Here is a 23,111-nt window from a genome sequence, read left to right on the forward strand (position 1 = left end):
CCAGCTAAGTTAACCTAAACATCCTTGAGCCAGATGGATTTATTATTGCCCTTAAGTTGTAAAGGGGGGGTGGGCAGGAGAGCGTGGTGTCCTGTACTTTGTCTGAGGAGCTACAATGGTACTCAGAAATATGCATGCTTGACACAGACATCTATTCTATATGGCTGTTATGTTAAGCAAGTTCGGCCACCCCTACTCCAATCAAAGGCGCCTTACAAGCCTCAGGTGGCATTCCACAGATGCTTCTCCCTGAATCTCCACTCATGAACTGTGATCTTTTCACAGGGCTTCAAAATGCATAGCTCAGGAGCACAAGTCCTTGTTGCAGCCTGTCCTGCGGAGGGTGGCCCTGCGACAGACGGCTCTGAGTGTTCTTGCACAAATGCGAACCTCCCAGAGAAGAAGCTTCATTTTGCAGCTGAAGGAGCATCAGGTCCTGCAGCAGAGTTCTTTGCACTGCTTAGATGAACTCCAGTGGAAACAGCTGAAGGAAACGGTACCCAGCCTTGCCCTTTGGCTCCCCTCTTATTTCTCAGGTCACATTCAGCCCATCTGGTCAGAATAACAAGGTGGTCAAAATCTGTCAAGTGCAGAGGTTTAGGTGCTAGATCTGTTTCAATTGTGCCAGAGTGAAGGACGCTGCCACAAGGGCACCTCTGTTAGACCTAGGGAACCCTGGTCGTGATGCTCTAGAGTGAAATTGCAATCTGGCTTCCATCACCAAGACAGGGCACCTGGAGAGGTGATTCAGCCTTTCCAGGGCAGGAAGAACTCCTAAAAAGGGAGGCCATCTTCTGTGTAGCAGCAAAGAACTGGGTAGGCTCTTCAGTAAACCAAAGGTATTTTTCAGGTTTGTTAGAAGATCCATCTTGCCTGTTCACAACTCCAGTCTCTGGATTTAAGTCTCCTCAGATTTGGCTAACTTTGCTAATAGAATAGACAAGTGGAGACCTGCAAGGAACTTGAAGGGGCAGCCAGCCCATTTCCTCGCCTTTGCTTATTCTCCTCTCTCACCCCCACCCCGCTTCTCACCATCTCTCTTTTTTCTCACTCCTTCTCTTACTTTGTGTCTCATTCCTAATTATTCTTTCTCTCCTCCATCATTGCTACTGTCAGTCTTTTTCTCTGTCTCCCTCCACCACTCCATAACTCTGTGTGTGTGTACACATACAAGTGGGGACCTACAACAAAATGTTGCATTATGTGTTTTGGCTTGTGGCTTGCTCCCCACACACACACACACACACACACAAACATGCATGCCTCGGAGATCTCTGAGTCTTCTTCCTCTCTCACACTCACATGCACATGGGTGCCTTGGAGACCAAGAGCTGCACAGCTGCTGATCTCTGAGGCTTTTCCTCCCCCCCCCCCCCCCGGTCACTCTCTCATGCACACATGGCTGTTGAAGGCACAGCCCTGCTGTCTTCTTGCCAGTGGTTGTGACGGCGGCAGCAGCCCGAAAAAGTGCAACCCTACCTTGTCAGCAGTCACGGTGCCGGGGCGGTTCCTGCAGTGGCGTAGACAGCTCTTGCTGCGGGAGGCCACGCAGTGGCTGGGGTGGTTATTGCTGCTGCAGCTGTCCTTGCAGCTCCAACAGGCTTTCCCTGGAGTCCTAGCAGCAATGCGGGCAGTGATGGGAACACAGTTTTCGTTTGGGGGGTGGATTTAAGTATCCCCAGGGTACTTTTTAAAACTTTTTTTTTTTTTTGCAAACCTGGGGAGTGCCGCAAGTGTGCAAGGAAATCTCTTTCCCTCCATGTGCCCCCAATCTGCAGAAATAAGCATCCGCCCAGAGGGGCCAAGTTTGGAATTCCTGCCTGCTGGAAACCCTCGTGCCCTTCATCCTTTTACTCCAGAGCCCCCCCCCACACACACACACACACATTAGCTGAGCCAGGGGGCTGGCTGAAGTGGCTTCAAGACCCTCTCTCTGGCCTCCTTGATTGGCTGTTGAAGGGTTTAGCTGGGCGACAGCTGTGAGGCCCTTCCAGGCAGGAGCTCCACATAGCGGCCATCCCCTCCCTGCCCACTCCCAGCCTCTGGATGTCCATTGCCCAGCCTGCCCCCAGCTTCAGTGGGGCTGGTGATGTGGCCCAGGGCCCAGCCCCCCTGGAGGAAGCCGCTCTGCACTTCTCCCACTTTCTTGCAGGCCCAGGCCTGCACCTCTGCCATCACCGGGCCTGGTGCAGCTCCCAGGCTGTGTTGCCAGCAACATCATGACCGGTTTTTCATAAAAACAAAAGCAGTAGAGAAAACATGGATTCAGCATAGCATGGAACACACCAAAGGCCCAGCATCCTGATTCCATTAGTGGCTAGAAGGGCAGCCTTGTTTCCAGTTTGGTGTAGTGGTTAAGTGTGCAGACTCTTATCTGGGAGAACTGGGTTTGATTCCCCACTCCTCCACTTGCAGCTGCTGGAATGGCCTTTGGTCAGCCATAGCTCTCATAGGAGTTGTCCTTGAAAGGACAGCTTCTGGGAGAGCTGTCTCAGCCACACCCACCTCATAGGGTGTTTGTTGTGGAGGAGGAAGATAAAGGAGAGCCAATCTGAGACTCTGAGATTCAGAGTAAAGGGCAGGATATAAATCCAATATCATCTTCCTTCTTCTCATCTGCTGTTCTCAGGTTGGTCTCCTTCGAAGTCAGGCTTGCTGGCTGCTCCGGGCACTGGCGACTGTCAGATGGGAAAAAGCTTCCAGTCGTGGGTCATCTGTCATGGCCAGGCTCTGCACATGTGGAAGGGGTCTCCACATGGAGGTTCTTCTGGGGGTTTTTTAGTGTCAATTAGATGTCAGTGAAGTTTGCTGCTGAGCTGTGTAGGAGGGGCCATGGAGGTCCTGGGTTAGACTCCAAAACGTAAATCTGATTCAGGATATTAGCTGTAATAAAACCCAACCTCCACTGTGATGCGATGACATTTTTTTTGATGCTACAGGTTGCTCTTGACAAGGAACAAAAACAAAAGCAGGGACCATCTGCCTGCGGTATATATAGAAAGAGGTGTCAAAACACACCATTGATGCAGGTTCTGTAGCCCTAGAGAATACCTGGGACATTTAAAGTGCATCACTTTCTCCCCTGATTTCCTATTAGGTATTCAAGTAATCAAATGACAGTTTATTTGATCTAAATTTAGCCCTTGAAATAAGAACCTTTCCCTATGTTTAGACTGACAATGAAGAACACTGGCAGGGGGGGGGGGGTGTTTGTCCCGTCCTCATCTCAGTGAGGAGGAGGAGCCTCTGCATATGGAGAGCACTTTGACAAGGAGAACTGGCACCTCCCCCTTCCATGGTCTGCCAGACTCTCAGCCCCCTCTGACATGCTGGGTTCTGCTGATGCAGCCAACACTTCTGCCCACCTGTCTCCAGGGCAGGGCTTTTTTGTAGCAGAAACTCTTTTGCCGGTTAGGCCACCACACCCTGATGTAGCCAATCCTCCAAGAGCTTACAGTAGGCCCTCTATGAAGAGCTCTGTAAGCTCCAGGAGGATTGGCTACATCAGGGGTGTGTGGCCTAACATGCAAAGGAGTTCCTGCTATCAAAAAGCCCTGCCTGTCTCTCACCATCTGGTTCTTTGCAGCCCTGTCCTGTTGCCCTCTACAGCCAGAGGGCTGCCTCTGCAGTCACCTTGACCGTCCTCAGGTTTTTGGAGTTGGCAGCTGCCCTGTGGGCAGAGTCTGGCATGAACGCTGCACAGGGCTCCGGGTGGTTTCATTTGCAGGGGTATTAATGACTTCATGTAACCTCTCGGTGCAGCTTAGCTTTTATCAGCCAGCTTTGCCTGTTGTGTCTGTACCTCACTAGGTAACCATTTCTGCCCTGGGGAGAGAGGAGAATGCAGGGGCACCTGGGCCAGCTCATGCTGTCTGATTCCCGGAGAATGTCTGCTTTCACTTCTCTCGTGGAATGCTGGTGGGCGATGGAGGGACTGTCATGGGTAGCTTTTGGCGCTCCACATTTTGAATGTAACGGACGGACCTGAACCTATAAGTGAGGGAACTGAGGCCTGCAGCCTCAGCCTCAGCAAGGTATCGTGTATGCTGTAGCTGCTTAATCACTTAAAAAACATCCTTACTTAAATTAGGAGTGCTTATTGGTGACCGCTGTACAGAACTTGACAGCCTTGTGTGTGGGGGCTTACACACTTATCACCAGATTTTCTGGATATGGTCCATCTCGCTCTCGAGAGTTGATCATGCTTTTGGCCAGCAGCCATCTATAGCTCCTGTTCTGTGTGGTCTGAGTGGAGACCCCAACTGGTTGATGCCACTTATCTTAGCAAAGCTGGTTCCATTGATGTTATTGCTTGGTTTGTTTTAAAACCTTTTTTTAAAAAAACAAACAAACATTCAATTAACCATATTTACTGAAATACAAACCAGAAGATTTTTAAATATGAATATAAATAATTTTGGGAGGACCAGCATTTTAATCACATTAATTTTATCAAGCAAATAAAACTAGAAAAAATAGACGATCAAATTTAAATTTAAGAACTCTTCCAAATTAAGATGTCAGATTTAAATCTACATGTATTTTAATACCTAAAGGTAAAAAAGGTAAAGGTAGTCCCCCATGCAAGCACCAGTCGTTTCCGACTCTGGGGTGACGTTGCTTTCACAACGTTTTCACAGAAAACTTTTTACGGGGTGGTTTGCCCTTGCCTTCCCCAGTCATCTACACTTTCCCCCCAGCAAGCTGGGGACTCATTTTACCAACCTCAGAAGGAGGGAAGGCTGAGTCAACCTGGAGCCGGCTACCTGAACCCAGCTTCCACCAGGATTGAACTCAGGTCGTGAGCAGGGAGCTCAGACTGAATACTGAGCTGAACCACTCTGCGCCACGCGGCTCTATCTTAATACCTTAATACCCAAATGGGATACTTTTCCAGTCATCTACATCTTTTTCCATTGTCCTAACAGGAGTTCTGGAGTTTTACACCCATGTATTGCAGCAGACTCACCGATGACTTTCTTAAGCTTCCTGTTAGACTTTCTGATGTCTAACATGGAAACTGCCAAATCATTGGCGTAAAGTTTGAAACCATGATTTTGGATTTGAATCCCTTGAGTGTCGGGAGAATCACATGTATAGATTTCTAGTGGTTCAATCACTGCTGCAAAACATAGAGCTGAAAGGCTTAACTCCTCTTAAGATATATATTGGGGCAGATATTGCTGTTCCTGACAATGCATCTGAATAAATTCTTCTCACCCGGTTAACAAAGCCAGCACCAAAACCAAATGCTTTAAGCTTTGCCCATCTGAATTGAGGTTCCACACTATCAAAAGCCTTTTCTGCATCAAGAAGCTTTTAAGTTTTACTTATTGAATTCAAGTAGAAACTTTCTGTATAAGAACATAAGAGAAGCCATGTTAGATCAGGCCAATGGCCCATCCAGTCCAACACTCTGTGTCACACAGCGGCCATATATATATATATATATATATATATATATATATATATATATATATATATACACACACACACACACACACACACACACACACACACACACACACTGTGGCTAATAGCCACTGATGGACCTCTGCTCCATATTTTTATCTAACCCCTTCTTGAAGGTGGCTATGCTTGTGGACGCCACCACCTCCTGTGGCAGTGAATTCCACATGTTAATCACCCTTTGGGTGAAGAAGTACTTCCTTTTATCCGTTTTAACCTGTCTGCTCAGCAATTTCATCGAATGCCCACGAGTTCTTGTATTGTGAGAAAGGGAGAAAAGTACTTCTTTCTCTACTTTCTCCATCCCATGCATTATCTTGTCAACCTCTCTCATGTCACCCCGCAGTCGACGTTTCTCCAAGCTAAAGAGCCCTAAGCGTTTCAACCTTTCTTCATAGGGAAGGTGTTCCAGCCCTTTAATCATTTTAGTTGCCCTTTTCTGAACTTTCTCCAATGCTATAATATCCTTTTTGAGGTGCGGCGACCAGAACTGCACACAGTACTCCAAATGAGACCGCACCATCGATTTATACAGAGGCATTATGATACTGGCTGATTTGTTTTCAATTCCCTTCCTAATAATTCCCAGCATGGCGTTGGCCTTTTTTATTGCAAACGCACACTGTCTTGACATTTTCAGTGAATTATCTACCATGACCCCAAGATCTCTCTCTTGGTCTGTCTCTGCCAGTTCACACCCCATCAACTTGTATTTGTAGCTGGGATTCTTGGCCCCAATGTGCATTACTTTGCACTTGGCCACATTGAACCGCATCTGCCACGTTGACGCCCACTCACCCAGCCTCAACAGATCCCTTTGGAGTTCCTCACAATCCTCTCTGGTTCTCACCACCCTGAACAATTTAGTGTCATCCGCAAATTTGGCCACTTCACTGCTCACTCCCAACTCCAAATCATTTATGAACAAGTTAAAGAGGATGGGACCCAGTACCGAGCCCTGCGGCACCCCACTGCTTACCGTCCTCCACTGCGAAGACTGCCCATTTATACTCACTCTCTGCTTCCTATTACTCAGCCAGTTTTTGATCCACAAGAGGACCTGTCCTTTTACTCCAAGACTCTCAAGCTTTCTAAGGAGCCTTTGATGAGGAACTTTATCAAAAGCTTTCTGGAAGTCAAGGTAAACAACATCTATCGGGTCTCCTTTGTCCACATGTTTGTTCACCCCCTCAAAGAAATGTAACAGGTTAGTGAGGCAAGATCTTCCCTTGCAGAACCCATGCTGAGTCTTCCTCAATAACCCGTGTTCATCAATGTGCCTACTCATTCTGTCCTTGATAATGGTTTCTACCAACTTTCCCGGTATTGAAGTCAGACTGACTGGCCTGTAATTTCCCGGATCTCCTCTGGAACCCTTTTTAAAGATGGGGGTGACATTTGCTACCTTCCAGTCCTCAGGAACGGAGGCAGATTTCAATGAAAGATTACAGATTTTTGTTAGAATTACATTAGTATATTTGAAGGTAATGACTGCTCGATCATTGATTATATATTTTGTAAATAATTTACGCTAAATGACAAGCCAAGGATTTTGTGAAGATCTTGTAACTGTTATTTAATAAAGTTATGTCAGGCTTTAGAATTAACACCACTTTGCCTGATTTTTTAGTGCTTTACCTAAGCAGGACCTGACAAAACTGCCTCAAATTTATTTTCTGAAAAAGGGAACAGACATCTCTGTGGATGAGCTACTGCTGTCCCCACACAGATTCTACAGATATTGTTTCTCAGCTCCCTCCCCCCTGCCCCACACACACACAGCTCCTGTCAGCCTTGGCCTAAATCAGTTCCCACAAACTCCACTGGCTGCGCATCCATTACTGGGCTCCATTTAAAGTCTGACTGCCCCATATGAAGCCCTCTCTGGACTTGGAGCCTTGAATCTGCAGGACCATCTCTCCCCCCATGCTTTGCTTCTCCCAGCAGGGCCTTCTGCAGCTGCTGCCCGTACACACAGGCCTTCTCTGTTGTGGCCCCCGTCTTGTAGACTGGTCTGCTTGGGGAGGTCAGGAAGGCCTCCCTTCTCCTGGCTCCCACAAACTACACAAACCTGAACTAGCCAAGAGGGCTTCTTGACACAGACAGTAGGGGGTAGCAAAGTACAAAATGATGCCAAAAGTTACTTGGGCCAATTATTAGGGACTGTGGTCCTTACTGCTGTGTATAGCTTGCTATAAATTGGATCCTACTACGTCATCTTGCATCCTTGAATGTGTCATATGAACACTTAGGCTTTGCTTCAGTTTTCTTTTTTAGATTTCTGGTTGGCTCTTGTGTCATTGTTTCTTGAGCGTCCTGACCCACTCCTTGAGTCCCAGTGAGAAAGGGGGACTGGAAATAATAACGTAAATAAATAAATTGCTAATCTTGAGGCAGCATTTTCCTGGATTTTCATTAACGAAATGATTGAGTGTGAAACGGCCAAACGAAAGGACCGGCATTCCGGGTGGCTGGAGCTGCCCCTTGTTTGGAACGCGCTGAGCCCCACTAGCGAGGAGGACCTGGAGGCCACTTGAAGACAGGCTTTCAGGGAGGACTCAGCACAGATCAGATTATTTGGGCCGACTGGTTCAAAGGTGTCGACAGGGCCAAGACACCTGTGGTCCAGGCCTGGAGCTGATGGTGACCCCACACCCACTCTTGACCTCCAGGCCCCTGAGGCCGGGTTGGCTTGAGGACTGATGGTTTTCTCTGTTTGCAAGGAGCTGCACATTGCCGAAGAGGAGGGGAAACTGGGCAACGAGATGCAGCAGACCAGGATGGAATTCCACCAGCAGTTAACGGCAGAAGTCCAGGAGAGCCTTCAGTTCTTGCAGCGGCACCTGCAGCAAGGGATCGGCCGGGCCTTGGCCCAGCACGCCCGGCAGCTGGCAGCAAAGCATGACGCAGATGAGGACAGAGACCTCAAGGTATGGCTGGAAACGGGAGCCTCCCTGGTCACACCTGAAGCCAGGCTCACACACACACACACACACAGGGTTTCTGCACTGAATAAAAGGCAAGTCTGGTGGCCTCTCATGAGTCAGAGCTCACTTCTTTAAGGCTATGAAGAGAAAAATGTTCTTCTTATGTTCATGAAGAAAATTACACAAGAGGAGAAAGGAGCTGGGGCAGGGAAAGGCTGGGGGTAAATCCACCATCCCTTTCAGGTGTGATTCTCTGTAGAAGGGACTGGAACAATGGAAGTGGTGGTGATTAGAGCCAGTGTGGTGAAGGGGGGAGAGTGGAGGGCTGGGAGCCTGCAAAGCCTGGGTTTGTGTCCCCACCCCCGCCCTGGGTGACCTTCTTGGCCTGCTGTGGGGGGGGGGGAATGGGGGGGGGAGCGGGATATAATAAAGAAATGCAGCTGTGCGGGGGGGGGAGCAGAGTCTCGTGGGGTGCGGCAAGCAAAAGTGGGTCTTAGGAGACTAAATACTGACACAGTCTGAAGCCCAAGAAAATTAAATGACATCAATGAGGGGTGATCGGACAATGCAGCGTGATGGGATCAGCCAATTACAGTTTCTAAAAAGTGGGCTCTCTTGAGCTGTCAGAAATATTAGGGCCTAAGGAATTTCAAGTCGATCTAGACCAGAATGATAGATTCAGCATTTTGGCAAACCATTGTCCCTCTGAAGTAAGTCTGTGTGTGAGAGAGAGAGAGAGAGAGAAATAGTGACTTTCAGATCTGCAACCCAGTATGTCCAGGAAGATTAAAATGTTCCCCCACCAGTTTCTGAATGCTGCAGTTTTGTCTGATCCATGTTCCTTGGTTCTCCAATGACCAGCGTAGAATGGAAATGCATAATTCATACATGATGGCACGCATTAAAGTGAAGTGAGCCCACTTCCTTATGGTTTGTGTGGTCTTGATGTTGGTTTCCCTCCTCTGAAGAGCTCGAGAGAAGGCATCCTTCAACTGACTGGCTTCTTTGTTTCTTGCCGTGCCTTGCAGGAGATGCTGAAGGAAGACTCCAGGGTGAACGTTTACGTGACCAGTGACCAAGCTCAAGTGTTGCTGCAGAATTACTCAGAGCAAGTGGCCAAGATCCAAGAGAGTCATGAAGATGCGGCATGGAAAACATTGCAAGGTAGGCTGCTTGGGAGGGGCAAAGCCTCCATTATTTGTATCTGCATTTAATTGACAAACTGAGAGGCCTGTGAAGATCAATTTATTCCTTGGAGTAATTGTGTTGGTAACAGGCGGGCTTCCCTTCCCAGTGAGCAGAAGTCTCGGGTTTGGAGGTTTTTTAAATCCCAACTTTTCCAGAAAGTTCTTAGGGCAGCCAGCTTGGTCCTCTCTTCCCCTGAGCTGAGCAGAGATTCGGAGGCTGGTACTCTAACCACTACCCCACTCTGCCTATGCATGTTTATTGGAGCAAAGTCCCACGGAGCACAGCAAGAAACGTGGGCCCATTCACACATGCAGGAAGATGAGATGGCAAAGGCCCAAGGTGAGGATTCTGTTCCAGAGGTCCCCAGAGGACCACACTGAAAATGCCCTGCAAGTGGACAGCCCCAATGGCAAGCCAGAAGAGGGGCAGATGCTTCCTTCCTTTATGTTGTGAGCAGACTTTAAGAAGCTCCTGACTTTTGCATACATCTAATTATCCAGGAGATGTGATTTTTTTTAAAAAAAATACTATTTTTTAATAACTGGCTCTAGAGTTTTTAATTACATTGCCAGAAGTATACCCAGCGGGTGTATAAAGGAGCTGTATTGCAGCCCTTTAAAGACTTGATTTGGTGTGGGCTGTGTTGGGCTGATAAGAAATCTCCGTTAACAGGCTGCTACAATTTGTGGCATAAAGTGCTCATTATAAGCAAGCAGGAGGTTATAGATAAGTGATATTTTAACAGAAAGGACTGAAGGCCAGAGGCATCGAAGGAAGTGGAACTCTGAGCAAGGAGACCGGCCAGACCCTCCGAGCGCTTCACCTGCCTACCGGGAAAGGTGAGACATGGTGCTTGCAGCATTGAGGCAAACTTCAGAAACCGGATTCTTTGCATCTTTTTTTTGCTTGTCACTGAAGGAGTGTGTTTGTTCACAAATTAATATGCATGCCAAAGTGCTTAGAATGGCTAAGCACTTGTTATTTGCAGAAATGTTTGAGGATTATTAAATGCAAAATGGAAATCAACACTTAATGAGCCACTTACAATCAGCAGCTAAATATGATTTTTTTTAAAAGGATCAATGTGAGTTGGAAACTGCTGATTTTGGATTCATAAGTTTATCGGGATTAAATACGTAAACTACTTTTTAGTTACCTTTAAAGAAATGTATACTGTAATTATTAGGGAGGTTCATTTGTTTATTAACTGGTGTAAAAATGAAAGACTCTTATTAGTTATTACTGTTATAATAATGAAAGTAACTATAGAAACTAGCAGCTTTGGTCAGTATTAATTTATTCTAGTACTTTGCTGCCTGGTTTAGAGCATCCAAGCCGAGGTCCACAGCAGAGGTGGGCAGAAGAACGTGGATGTCACAGTAGAGCTTCGTTCTCTTGCTTCAATCTGTAACCGTGACGGGCATCCCGAGGGCACACACAGTAGCAATTAACTTTTCCTGCTCTAGGTGTGTGCATGTAAATGCATAGAACATTATCTCCACCAGCCATTGTTTTTCCAGTGTGTGTTTCTCATCACTACAGTGGAAAGGATCTAGCAGAGCATTTCCATGAAGGGTTGCTTCCTTGCAGTCTGTTAAGAGGCCTCCTTTTGTCTGTGGAAATGCTCTGTTGGATACTTGGTGACCCACAGAATGGTCCAACCAGGGTAGTTCCAGTGTTGCTAGACTCCATCACTGCTGAAACAAATGACTGCACTGTTGCTGCAGAAAAGAGCAGGAGTCCAGGAGCGCCTTCAAGACGAACACAATTTGTGGCAGGGCAGGAGCTTTCCTGAGCCACTGCTCACTTCTTCAGATCTGAAGACTGCCACAGGCAGACTAACAAGGTGGCTCCCATCGGAATCTGTCGCCATGGAAATGTGGTGCTCTTCTTGTTGCCTGGGAACAGCTGGTCAACTTTCTATGATTTTCCATAATTTGAAAACAAAATCAGTCTGTAAAGAAGCCTCCAGGAGGTCTAACTGTCCAGCTCTGTTTTGCCAGAACACTTCAGAAGCCAAAGAGGGTCTGGGCTTGGTTTGACATCCAGCAGCGGGGCCGCTTAGCCGTCCTGAAGCAAAAGGTGGCGCGCCTGAACCACATGGAGATGGAACTAGAGAAGAAGCTAATGGTAACATGGCGGGGGTGGGGGGAGGGAAACGTTCAGCCTTGGATTAAACCCAGCTTTGAGAGGGGGCTCTGGGGCCCACCAAGAGGAGCGCAGCACACTTTGTACAGCCTCCATCTCAGTGTTGGGCCCGCCAGCCTGAAATGCCTGGTTTGCCTTGGGTGGCAGGGGGCTCTTCTCTTCTCTGAGGAATGACTTCTGTGCTGTTTTGTTTTCAGGACCTTATTGGATGTAGTTTTACTGTACAGCCAACCTGTTGTCAGCTGCTTTTGTGGCTGTTGGAGAAACAGAGTGGATCCAAAATAACTGGGATCAGTGCTCCCTCTAAGCTGTGGAGCCTGGTGAGCAAAAATTCTACTTTGTGAGCTCCTGGCGTTAAAGTTGTGAGCTCCTGCATCAATTAGCTTGCTCTGGGGCCATTTTTCCTGAGCTAAGACACAAATAGCTCACACCAACTCAGCTTAGAGGGAACACTGACTGGGACACGTTTATTTTCCCAGCTCCTCCCCGCCCCCTCAGAGCTCCCAAAGGGCCCACCTGCTCCACTTCTGCTTCCAAACAGCTCCAGGGGCCTTCAGACCAGCAGGCAGGACCCAAGGAGGCCATTTTCTTGGCTGCAGCACTGGGAAACAGAAGAGGCTCCATTGGACTGCGAGTGGTTTTTACATAAAAAATCTGTCTGGAGAACCTGCTGGTCATCCCAGAAATGAGGCTCAGAGCCACTGGGGGGGAAGGAGGACAACAGCCTCCAAAAGCTGGTGGGAGAGGAAGTACCAGCGGTGCCATCTGGAGCAAGCTTGGGCACCTGTCTGACTTAACAGAATATGTCACTGAAGCAGGATCCTGCAATTGGAGGTCCTAACTGTTCTGTTGCTGTTTTCTGCCTTCAGAGAGCGGAGCAGCAGTTGGTGACGGAGCTGTCAGCTGCCATTCGCCTTCCCTGGCCCGTTCACAGGCAGCCCTTGGAATCAGCTGCAGAATTAGGTGAACCTTTTGCTGTTTGATATTTTGAAAGGGCAAAATGGCCGCTCTGTCTAAAATGCCTCTAGGCTGCAGCTCCATCCTGCTGGGGAAGTGTGTGCCTTTGCCAGGGAAGCTCAAGGAAGGGTGGGGAGAGCACCCTTTCAAGGCAGTGGGCAATGAGTGGAAACGGAAATAGACACAGGAGCAAGTCTCGACAAGGTTAGCAGCAGTCCATCAGGGTTGGCCCTAGAGTGTCTGGCCCCCTAGGCAAGGCTGACTTCTGGCAGCTCCCTGGGGGAAGGCCCAATGTGGTGCCCCCAGAAGGCTGGCGCCCTAGGCAGTCGCCTCGTTTGCCCAATGGCAGGGGGCCAGCGCTGCAGTCCAGTCAGAGTCCAGTCGTATCCTAAAGACTTTAAGGAGCATTGCCTTCCCTCCCCTCCCTGAGTTGCGCCACAGTGGCAGGACACCTCACCCAAGGAAGGGGAGGCCTTTGAAGGGTTAAATGTGTTCGCTTCAGTCACTGCTGCTGTGGCTCCACTCAGGGAGGGAAGGTATATTGCCAGATGTTTCCCAAATGATACCAATAGTAGGAATATCGGTATACACCAATATTTTGGAGGTTTGGTATAGCCAACCCCCCAAAATACTGATTGCCTAAACAGAAGCCCTCCCTGGCCAACCCCGTGGACACTCTTGCAGCAAGGGCAGCTCCCCCATGTGCAGCACGTGGCGCGCTGGGTCAGGAAGGAAGGAGCATCTCTGCCCGCCAGCCCTCCTCTAGCCACAAGGAGCTGCTGCTGCAGGAGAGAGGAGGAGGAGGAGGAAGCTCTTCCCTGGGCTGGCTGTGCTGGGTTCTCATTCCCCACTCCTGGATCCCTGTCGCGGGGGCTCTCTCAATGTCTTTTGCTCCCTTCAGGCTAAACGATGCCCTTTCATTCCACTTTCAGTGCAGTTTCCAACTGGATTGGCAAAATCCAATTCGGAAGTGCATTGTTTAGCATGTGTGATCACAGCCCTAGTAGCCAATTGGAGATTACATTGCTGTATGCAAAACACATGAAGAAAAGGAAAGAAATGAAGCAACAGGAACACACAAGCAAGGGAAATGAGAAAGGCAGAAGAGCCCATCAAGCTCACCCACCTGTTGAACCGGGGGTGTATCCTGAGCCCAAAGAAGACGTGCTTTGCTGGGAGTGCCAGTCCATGGACCTTCTGGGCATCTTAAATGCCTGTGAAGCAAGATCAGCTGACGGTTTCAGGCTGAAGGCAAGAAAGGGAGAGTTGGAATTTGGCTGGAGGAAATAGAGGCACTCCCAGAAAAATTCACACTATGTGAGGAAGGCTTTTGGCAGTTTATCTTGGTGAGACTTTGGCAGTGCAGCTTGCTTTCCACATGGAAATGTTTTGCTCCTACTAAACAGAAAACGATTTTCATTCTTTAAGAAATATGAGCCTTTGTTTCTTTAAAGTGCCAGAGACTTTTGGAAAGAACTTTTTGTCAGTGTTCTTGCATTGGCCATTAGCAGTGCCTCAAAATTTGTCACCTGCTCTGAGCGCACTTGTAGGAAGAGCAGGTTAAAAATTAAATACATAAAATGATTACAGTTGGCCATAGTTGAAGTTCCACATTAAAAACAAAAGCCCCTCAGATGGGAAAAGAAACACCTTTGAAGCCTCTGCATAGATTCTTCCCTGGGTAGTGTGGTCAGCTGTCTCCACCCAACTCCGCCCCTGAGAGAAAGAGGCAGATGTCAAGGGAACAGGTGCACCAGTATGATCCAGCCCTTCACTTGGCCTTTCGCTTTCTCCAGGAAGGAAGCCACAGTCCAAAAGCCTGGATCTCCATTCCCAGGAAAGAGAGGAGCACCACCATGGCAAGGACAGTGTTTCTCCTGGCCCAGTCTCAAAGGCCTTCAGGTATTGTAGACATCCCAGCCCAGGAAACCATCAGCAGTGAGGGACTTGACTCATTTGAGGGCTGCCCGTTAGGCTGGGCCTGTCCCAGCCCTCCCTGGATTCCTCCTCATGGACAGATGCCCTTTCTCTCGTGGGCAGCCTACCAGAAGGTGAGGATGGCAGGGAGGGTGACAAGGAGGGTCACTCTCCACAGGGACTGAGGCCAGGGCCACAATCGTATCTCCAGGGCCCAAAGGGTGCCTTGGCAGAGATGGGAGGCAGTGGGGGCTGTTGCCCAGATCAGGCTGGATGCTGGATGTTCCTGGGCTCAACATGAACTCAGCAGAACTCTGCCCTCCACTTGCCTCTGATAAGCACGTGGCATGCGGTGCCTACACTGGGCGCCTTGGCCTTGGGCAGGGTACTTGATAGGCAGCTGTCAGCATGCGCCACATTCTGTGCCATCCTGGTCAGACAGACCCATAGCTTTGGGGGTGAGATGGGGGCAGGGCTGATGCTGCTTCTCTTCCATGAACCCTGTCGGGAGGGCGGAACAAGCCAGTTGGGGAGACTCAGCTGCTGCAGCTTCCAGGTTTAAACTGATAACTCAGCTGCTGTTAACACTGATTGCACAGTTAACGGTTACACGTTGGGCTCCATGCAGGTTGCCCATGGCTGTCACAGTCCAGAGGAATGATTTCACTGTCTTTCCTTACTAGAAATAAATGGCAGAGTTGCCAGGAAGATGAAGCTGGCCGTGTGAAAAATCCAGAGAAGCTGTTGGAGAAAAGGTGTAAGAACACTTCATAAAAAACACTTTTAACTTGTTCTGAATCACATGCAGCGGAGTGACAGCATCAGACAAGCTCCAGTGGTGTCCAAGCGTCACCTCAGCCTCGTGCTGGGAGACAATGAAGCCGGTCTTCTGCCCTGAGTGTCAAGTCGGCTGAATTCAATAACGAGTCTCTTGGTGAAACAGAGTAACAAGTTTATTGTAAACAGAACTAGAGACCATGGCAGAGATTGAAGGACTAAAATACATAGGCTCTAAACCAGCATTTAAGGTATAGATGAAAGGAATTCCTACGGTGGGGGTAATCTATGCAACACATTTTCGCACTAGGATGCTACTCCCTTCGTTCCCAGGCCGAAGCCTCTCCCACAGAGAGCAAGGCTGGGAAGGCGCCCTTATCTTATTCACATGTTAGCATTTCAAAGCAGACTACACAACAAAGGCCTCTCTAATGAGGGGGCGGGAAAGTGAGCTAGCAGCAATCGGTGTACACTGTAAAGTACCCAGACTCCTTCACTTCAGAACCAAACTTAATACAAGTATTGAGTAATTCATAGCAGACTTGACATACTGCCCCCCCTAGGCCCCCTCCCCTGCCGGGCGGCCTTGCGAGGAGGGCGGTTCACATTTATGGCTCAGCAACTCGGGCCCCGAGAGGCTCCGGCACTCCCCCTTCGAGGGGAGGGTTGGTGAATCTTGTGAGTGCCACTTGGACGGCCCCGGAGATCGGCGCAGTAGGCTGCAATGAAAAACAGGGTGGACTTTACCAAGAGCAGGGGGAAGGTCTAGCTCTACTGTCACCGGGTTGATTACCCGCTTGATCTTAAATGGCCCTAGGAACTTAAAAGCCAACTTTCTAGACGGTTGTGCCAGAGGCAGGTTTTTTGTTGACAGAAATACAGAGTCCCCCACCTTCAAGTCCCAGACTGGCACATGGCTTTTATCGTACTGTCTTTTATACGCCTCTTTGGCCAGCTTCAGGTTTTCTTGTATGGCTGGCCAACATTGGCTGGGACCTTGCCACCATTGCTCGAAACTTGAGCCCGTCAATCCCTCCCCCCCTGGCAACATGGGGATCGGCTTCCCCTCATACCCAAACACTGTTGCAAAGGGAGATGCTTTGGTGGAACTGTGAGCGCTGTTGTTGTAAGCGTATTCTGCGAAGGGGAGGAGGTCCACCCAGTCTGATTGGCGTAGGCTTACAAAGCACCGTAGGTACTGCTCTAGCACCCCGTTCACTCTCTCTGTCTGTCCGTCCGTCTGGGGGTGATAGGCAGAGCTTAGCCTCTGTTCCATCCCTAATAATTTACAGAACTCCCGCCAGAAGGTGGCAACGAACTGAGGGCCCCTGTCACTTATGACCTTGTCAGGGATGGAGTGATGTTTGGCCACGTGGTCGAAAAATAAAGCTGCTAGTTTCTTGGCTGTGGGTAACTGGCTGCAGGGGATGAAGTGGGCTTGTTTTGAAAACGTGTCCACTACCACCAGTATGACTGTTTTCCCCTGGGAGGGTGGCAGCTCGACTATGAAGTCCATGGACACCACGGCCCATGGCCGTTTCGCTGTTTCTAACGGCTGTAGGAGCCCTGGGGTTCCCCCCCCCCCTCTTTTTTGCCATCACACACACCGGGCAACCAGCCACAAAGTCCGACACATCTTTCTTTAGAGACGGCCACCAGAACTGCCGGTGCACTAAGTGCAAGGTTTTGACATAGCCGAAGTGCCCAGCTAGCTTGGAGCAGTGACACAGTTGGAGAATTTCTTTCCTTAAGGTTTCCGGGACGTACAGTTTCTCTCCCTTGTACCAAAGACCATCTTTTCTTTTCTGCAACCCCTCTGGCCGCCCACCTCCCTCCCGTTCGGCCTCTAGGGCGATTCGTTCTTTGCTTAGCCCACTCAATTCCTTTTTTCTCTGTGAGCGGGTGGTAACCATAGCCGCCACTTGCGTGGGGGGGATCAGGGAATCTACCACTTCCTCTCTCTGGCTCTCATGCTGTGGGAGCCTGGACAGGGCGTCCGCTAGAAAATTGTGGGTCCCCAGGATGTGCTTCAGGGTGAAGTCGAATTTGGAGAAGAAGCCCGCCCACCTGATTTGTTTTTCACTCAATTTTCTTTTCCCTGTTAGGGCCTCTAAATTTTTGTGGTCCGTCCATATCTCAAAGGGCACCCTGGCTCCCTCCAACCAGGACCTCCAAGTTTTCAGTGCAAACATGACAGCGAAGGCCTCTTTGTCCCACACCGACCAGTTCCTCTGCTCCTCCGAGAACTTTCGCGAAATGTAAGCACAGGGTCTGAGCTTCCCCTCCTCATCCCTTTGCATGAGAATGGCTCCTACGGCGACATCGGAGGCGTCGCATTGGACCACGAACCCCTTCCGCTCATCTGGGTGGCTTAAGACCGGCTCGCTTGTGAACAGTTGTTTAAGCCGGTCGAAAGCCGCCTGACAAGTCGGTGTCCAATTCAGCCTGGCCCCTGGTCGCTTTGCCTCTTCCCCCCTCCCCTTCGTCTTCAGGAGGTCTGTTAGGGGCAGAGCGATTTGGGCAAACCCCTCAATGAATCCCCTATAGAAATTGGAGAAACCGAGGAAACTTTGGAGCTGTCTACGTGTCCTCGGGGGGGCCCACTCTAAAACTGCCTGAACTTTGGCTGGATCCATGGCCAGCCCGTCCCCAGACACCCGGAAGCCCAAATAATCTAGTTCCGTGCGGTGAAACTCGCATTTGGACAACTTGGCGTAGAGCTGGTGCTTCAGCAGGGTGGCCAACACCTCCCTCACTAGTTTCACATGGGACTGTTCATCTTGAGAATAAATAATGATGTCATCAAGGTACACCACCACCCCCTTGTACAGAAATTTCCGCAATACATCATTTATGAAATTCATGAACACCCCCGGTGCCCCTTGCAATCCAAACGGCATGACCAAGTATTCAAATTGTCCCATCGGTGTGTTGAATGCCGTTTTCCACTCATCCCCCTCTTTGATGCGCACTCGGAAGTACGCGTCCCGCAGGTCACGCTTTGTGAAAATTTTCCCCCCCGCCACCGTGCTTAGCAGGTCTTTGATGAGGGGGATGGGGTAGGCGTTTGACATGGAAATCGCGTTAATCCCGCGAAAGTCAGTGCAAAGCCTAAGGCTGTTGTCCTTCTTTCTAAACAACACGGGGGCCGCGTGGGGGGCCGTCGCGGGTCTGATGAACCCCCTTTTCAAGTTCAGGTCTAGAAATTTACGCAACTCCTTCTTCTCAGCCCACCCCATTTGGTAGAGTTTGGCCCTGGGAAGGCTTTCCCCGGGGATCAGTTCTATCGCACAGTCTGTGCTCCTGTGGGGGGGTAGCTGGTTGGCCTCCCGTTCACTAAACACTTCCATTAGGTCGCGGTAGGCGTCCGGGACATGGTGCACCTCTTCCACCAGGACGCACGCCCTCTCCCGAGCGGTTGGCGCTCGTGGCCCCCATGCCGCTTGCCAAAGGTGCTGGCTGCAACTTGGGTCGGGAAATCTGATGGTCTGGGCTCTCCAGCGGATGAGAGGCTCGTGCTTCTCCAACCACCCCACTCCCAGGACCACGGGGTAGCCGCAGGCGGGCGCGATCACAAACGTCTCTGAGTCCCAGTGGTCCTCAATCCCCAGGGGGCACGGCTCAGTCTCTTGCGTGCAGGGTTCCCCCCCCATTACTGACTCATCCATCTGTTCAAAGTGCATGGGGTGGGGCAGTTGAAAGCGTTCCAACCCCAGAGCCTCCACCACCTTGGGGGAAATCAGCTCTCTATTACAGCCCGAGTCTATGAGGGCCCGGATCTGTAGGAACCTTTTTAGCTTTGGGTTCAACAATTTGACCACTATAAAGTACAACCTTCCCGTGGGTCTCACCGTTAGTGGTGCCTCCTCCCGGTCGACCTGCTGGCTGGCACCGTTCAAAGCAGGTCGGCGTCGTTTCCCGCCGGCTCCTCTTCCCACGCCAGCTCGGCCAGCTCCTCGGACAGACGCACCTCCTCCTCCTGCAGGTCCTCTTGCACTAGGAGCGCGCTGCCCTTCGCCGCATCCTTAGGGCAGCCGGTGGTCTTTTTGGGGCCGGGGGTGCCCGGGCGGGTGGCTCCCTGCGGTGGGGCAGCCCCGGTGGCTGGTTGGGGGCAGCCGGAGGCCAGATGGTTGGGGTCCCCACACCGGAAACAACGTCGGGGCCCCCCCGGAGCAGCCGCCGCCGGCTTCTTGACTTTAGGTGGCTCAGCCTTCCCGGGGGCTGCTTTCGGCGTTCCCCTGCCGGCGGCTAGTGCTTGGCGCAGCATTGCCACTCGTTTCAGGTTGGTCTCCACCTCCCCCGCCAGCTGAATCCACCCCACCAGGGTATCGGGGCTGGCTTGCGTGAGCGCCCTATCCAGGATGCTCGGGTTCAGCCCATTGGTGAAGTGCTCGATCTTCATCACCTCGTTCCAATTCCGAGCCCGGGCGGCGTTGGCCTGGAAGTCGGCCGCGTACTCTCGGATGGATCGGGCCCCTTGCTTCATGTTCCGCAGCGCCGCCAGCGCTCGGGCTTCTTGCAGGGGGTCCTCGTATTGGGTCAGTAGGGCTTGCACGAAGGTGTTTACGAAGTGGAGTACCGGGCTGTTAGTTTCGCATAGGCTCACATACCACTTCTTTGCTGCGCCCCGCAGCTTCGACCCGAGGTAGTCCACGCGGCTCATCTCATCGGGGAATAGGTCCCCCCAGTAGTACATGTAGCTGTTCGCCTGGATCGCAAAGTAGTTCACTTCCTCTGGGTCTCCATCAAACGTGGCGTCCAGCTCCCGGCCTCCCCCCAGGTCTCTTTGTCTGACCGGGGCAGGAGGGGGCGCCGCTGGGGCTTGCGGGGCCGCTCCGGGTGGAGGGGCGGCAGGGCCCGGTTGAGCCGGGGGTCCCCGCGGACCCGCCGGGGCTGGCTGCTGCTGGCGAGCCCCGGTCACCCCCAGCGCTCTGCCCAGCTGCGCGGTCAGGGTCTGCATCTGGTCCTTGAGGTCTCTCACCGCCCCGTCAATCTCCCTGCGGACCATCGCCCGAAACGTTTCGTAATCCTCATCGGTCTGGTCCTTGGGTCTCGCCCCTCCGTCATCCGCTCCGCACTCGGCCCCTTCGCCTCCACTCCCGGGGTCTTGAGTCCCCGCAGCTCCGGCGCCTTCGCTCGTCTCGCCCGGGTTGGCGGCGGCGGCCTCGGCCAGTTGGACCCGCTTGGTGTGGCGGGTCATGATCGCCTCCCGTCGGATCGGGGCTTGATCCATCAGCGTGGTGGAGGTCCTTGGCTGGTATTGCCGTGGGGTCACCACCAGCTGAAACTGGGGAGGGGAGGCCGCGGTCCTTCTGGCCGTATGGATGTGCCAGGGTGTCTCGGCCCCCTCCACTCTGGTTGGGAGTTCTCCGTTCTCCGGAGACTGTTCGGACATCGCCTTTTCAGTTGCCGGAAAGGTTGAACTCCAAGATAGGGGAGTCCTTCAAAATGTCAAGTCGGCTGAATTCAATAACGAGTCTCTTGGTGAAACAGAGTAACAAGTTTATTGTAAACAGAACTAGAGACCATGGCAGAGATTGAAGGACTAAAATACATAGGCTCTAAACCAGCATTTAAGGTATAGATGAAAGGAATTCCTACGGTGGGGGTAATCTATGCAACACATTTTCGCACTAGGATGCTACTCCCTTCGTTCCCAGACCGAAGCCTCTCCCACAGAGAGCAAGGCTGGGAAGGCGCCCTTATCTTATTCACATGTTAGCATTTCAAAGCAGACTACACAACAAAGGCCTCTCTAATGAGGGGGCAGGAAAGTGAGCTAGCAGCAATCGGTGTACACTGTAAAGTACCCAGACTCCTTCACTTCAGAACCAAACTTAATACAAGTATTGAGTAATTCATAGCAGACTTGACACTGAGGCCCCCCAGCTGCAAGAGCGTCCTGCAGAGTCAGGCCCAACACCTCCAGGAGCACCACTGCAGCCAGCTCCCGACTGCTGCTCAGTGCTGCCGGAGACCCAAAGCCATTCGGGGGACTCTGTGCTCTGGAAATCTGCGTGCAGACATTAATCCTTTGGTGGTCTGGAGACACAGCATTGGAGCCCTGAGTCTGCTGCATTTGGCCAGTAGTCCAGTCCTTGGATCATGCTCAATGGGCATCTATCATTCCCCTCTGCGGGCAGCAGAAGTTTTCCCAAGACAAGTGACTTGGCTCTTCTTGTGACAGACAAAGCCCCTCGCCATACCTGCCCCCCCTCTTGGAGCATTCCCCCCATTTAAACACAAATTTCCCCAAAAATCATTGCAAAGCACCAAAGAAATGCTTGCCCTGATAATTAGCAAGGGTATAAATCCTTCCTGTAGCATCTGGGGAGGGGGGAAGCCTTAGATTGAAAGGCCAGCCTGCGCAGCACTTGAGGACTGGATGGAGAGCATCAGAGCTCCCTGCACACCGAGAAGCACCTGAACAACTGCTTTGTGGAAGTGCCCTTTTAGAACTCACAATAAAGGGTTCAAAGCAATTTTTCATATTCGTTTTTTTAAAGGCATATGTCAAGTTTGTATTTCTGGTACTCCTGTGATTTGTAATGTAGACTCGATACCACAGTTACACCCTGAGTATTTCTCAGAAGTAACGAGGCACTGTTACAGCACTAGTTTCTAAATGTATCGAGGAGATAATTTCGGACATCCCACCTACCTTTCTCATCCCAGGAACACAGCATCCAAACCCCTGCCCATGGTGGATTGGCCGTCACTCAGACAGGGGCCATTATAGCTTCTTCCCGTTTAAGAAATTCAGAGGTCCTTTTGCATGTTGAATTTTCCATGTGGACAACCCCCTGCTTGTTCTGTGTTGCCTCTCAGAAGCCCTTGAGAAGGGTTAGCTGCTCAGATGCCTTCCCTGTCAAGTTCTGGAATTCGGCATGTGGTTGAAAATACCTCTTTCATATGTCTTTGCATATGTCACTATCCAACCTGTACGCTCAGACACCTCCACTTCTCTTGTGTCCACCTTTACTGTGACTTTTACACACCCCAGGCTCCAGGAGCAGCTGTGCCAAAAACTCCAGTCTAAGCACACTAGGGGGGTTGTAGTGACTTCCAGATTCAGGTGGGTCACTGTGTTGGTCTGAAGCAGCAGAACAAAGTTAGAATCCACCTCCAAGACTGTCAAAGTTTTATTCTGGTAGAAGCTTTCATGTGTGTGCAGAGCGTATATGCAGAATTAAACTGTTTGTCTTCATGGCTCCTTGACTGGACTCTATAGTGACTCGGGGTGAGGCTGCCTAATCCTGTGGCAGTTGGGGCCAGACATGGCAGGCCTTCTAGCCAGCACAGCATGCCCTTCCCCCCCGCTTCCTGGGATTCCGTGGGCCAGCAGGAAGCTCTCCCATTCGCCCAGAGGAAGAGAGCCGTAGCCTCTGCAGAGGTCTCGCCATCAGTTCTCTGCCCCCTCTTTGGCCTGCCTCAGCCTCCTTCATTGTTTCTCCAGACACCTTTTGGCCTCAGAGTGCATCTTGCAGGTACCAGTGGAGGGGGGGCACAAGCATACCCTGATGTGGGGCAGTGGGCAGGGCCCAGGCCAGCCTGATCTTGTCAGATTTTAGAAGCTAAGCAGGGCTGGTCCCGGCTAATATTCAGATGGGAGACCTCCACGGAATCCCAGGGTCACGACATGGAGACGGGCAATGGCAAACCACTTCTGAAAACCCCTTGCTGAGGTCACCAAAAATCCACTGTGGCTTGACAGCGCTTCCCACCACC

At 50.8% G+C, this 23,111-nt stretch overlaps 1 protein-coding gene across 1 annotated transcript in view; it reads left to right on the plus strand.

The window, feature by feature from the left end:
• EVC (EvC ciliary complex subunit 1) overlaps positions 1-21,865 on the plus strand; it is a 70,524-nt gene extending 48,659 nt beyond the window's left edge. Inside the window, 9 exon segments of the mRNA XM_060246123.1 lie at positions 286-496; positions 8,193-8,399; positions 9,425-9,560; positions 10,330-10,423; positions 11,588-11,714; positions 12,602-12,695; positions 14,486-14,591; positions 15,290-15,504; positions 21,264-21,865. Of these exon segments, the coding sequence (XP_060102106.1) occupies positions 286-496; positions 8,193-8,399; positions 9,425-9,560; positions 10,330-10,423; positions 11,588-11,714; positions 12,602-12,695; positions 14,486-14,591; positions 15,290-15,380 (1,066 nt within the window). The 3' untranslated portion in view covers positions 15,381-15,504; positions 21,264-21,865.
• The last annotated feature ends 1,246 nt before the right edge of the window (positions 21,866-23,111 follow it).

The sequence above is a fragment of the Heteronotia binoei genome, chromosome 9 (genome assembly GCF_032191835.1).
Source record: "Heteronotia binoei isolate CCM8104 ecotype False Entrance Well chromosome 9, APGP_CSIRO_Hbin_v1, whole genome shotgun sequence".
Lineage (NCBI taxonomy): Eukaryota > Metazoa > Chordata > Lepidosauria > Squamata > Gekkonidae > Heteronotia > Heteronotia binoei.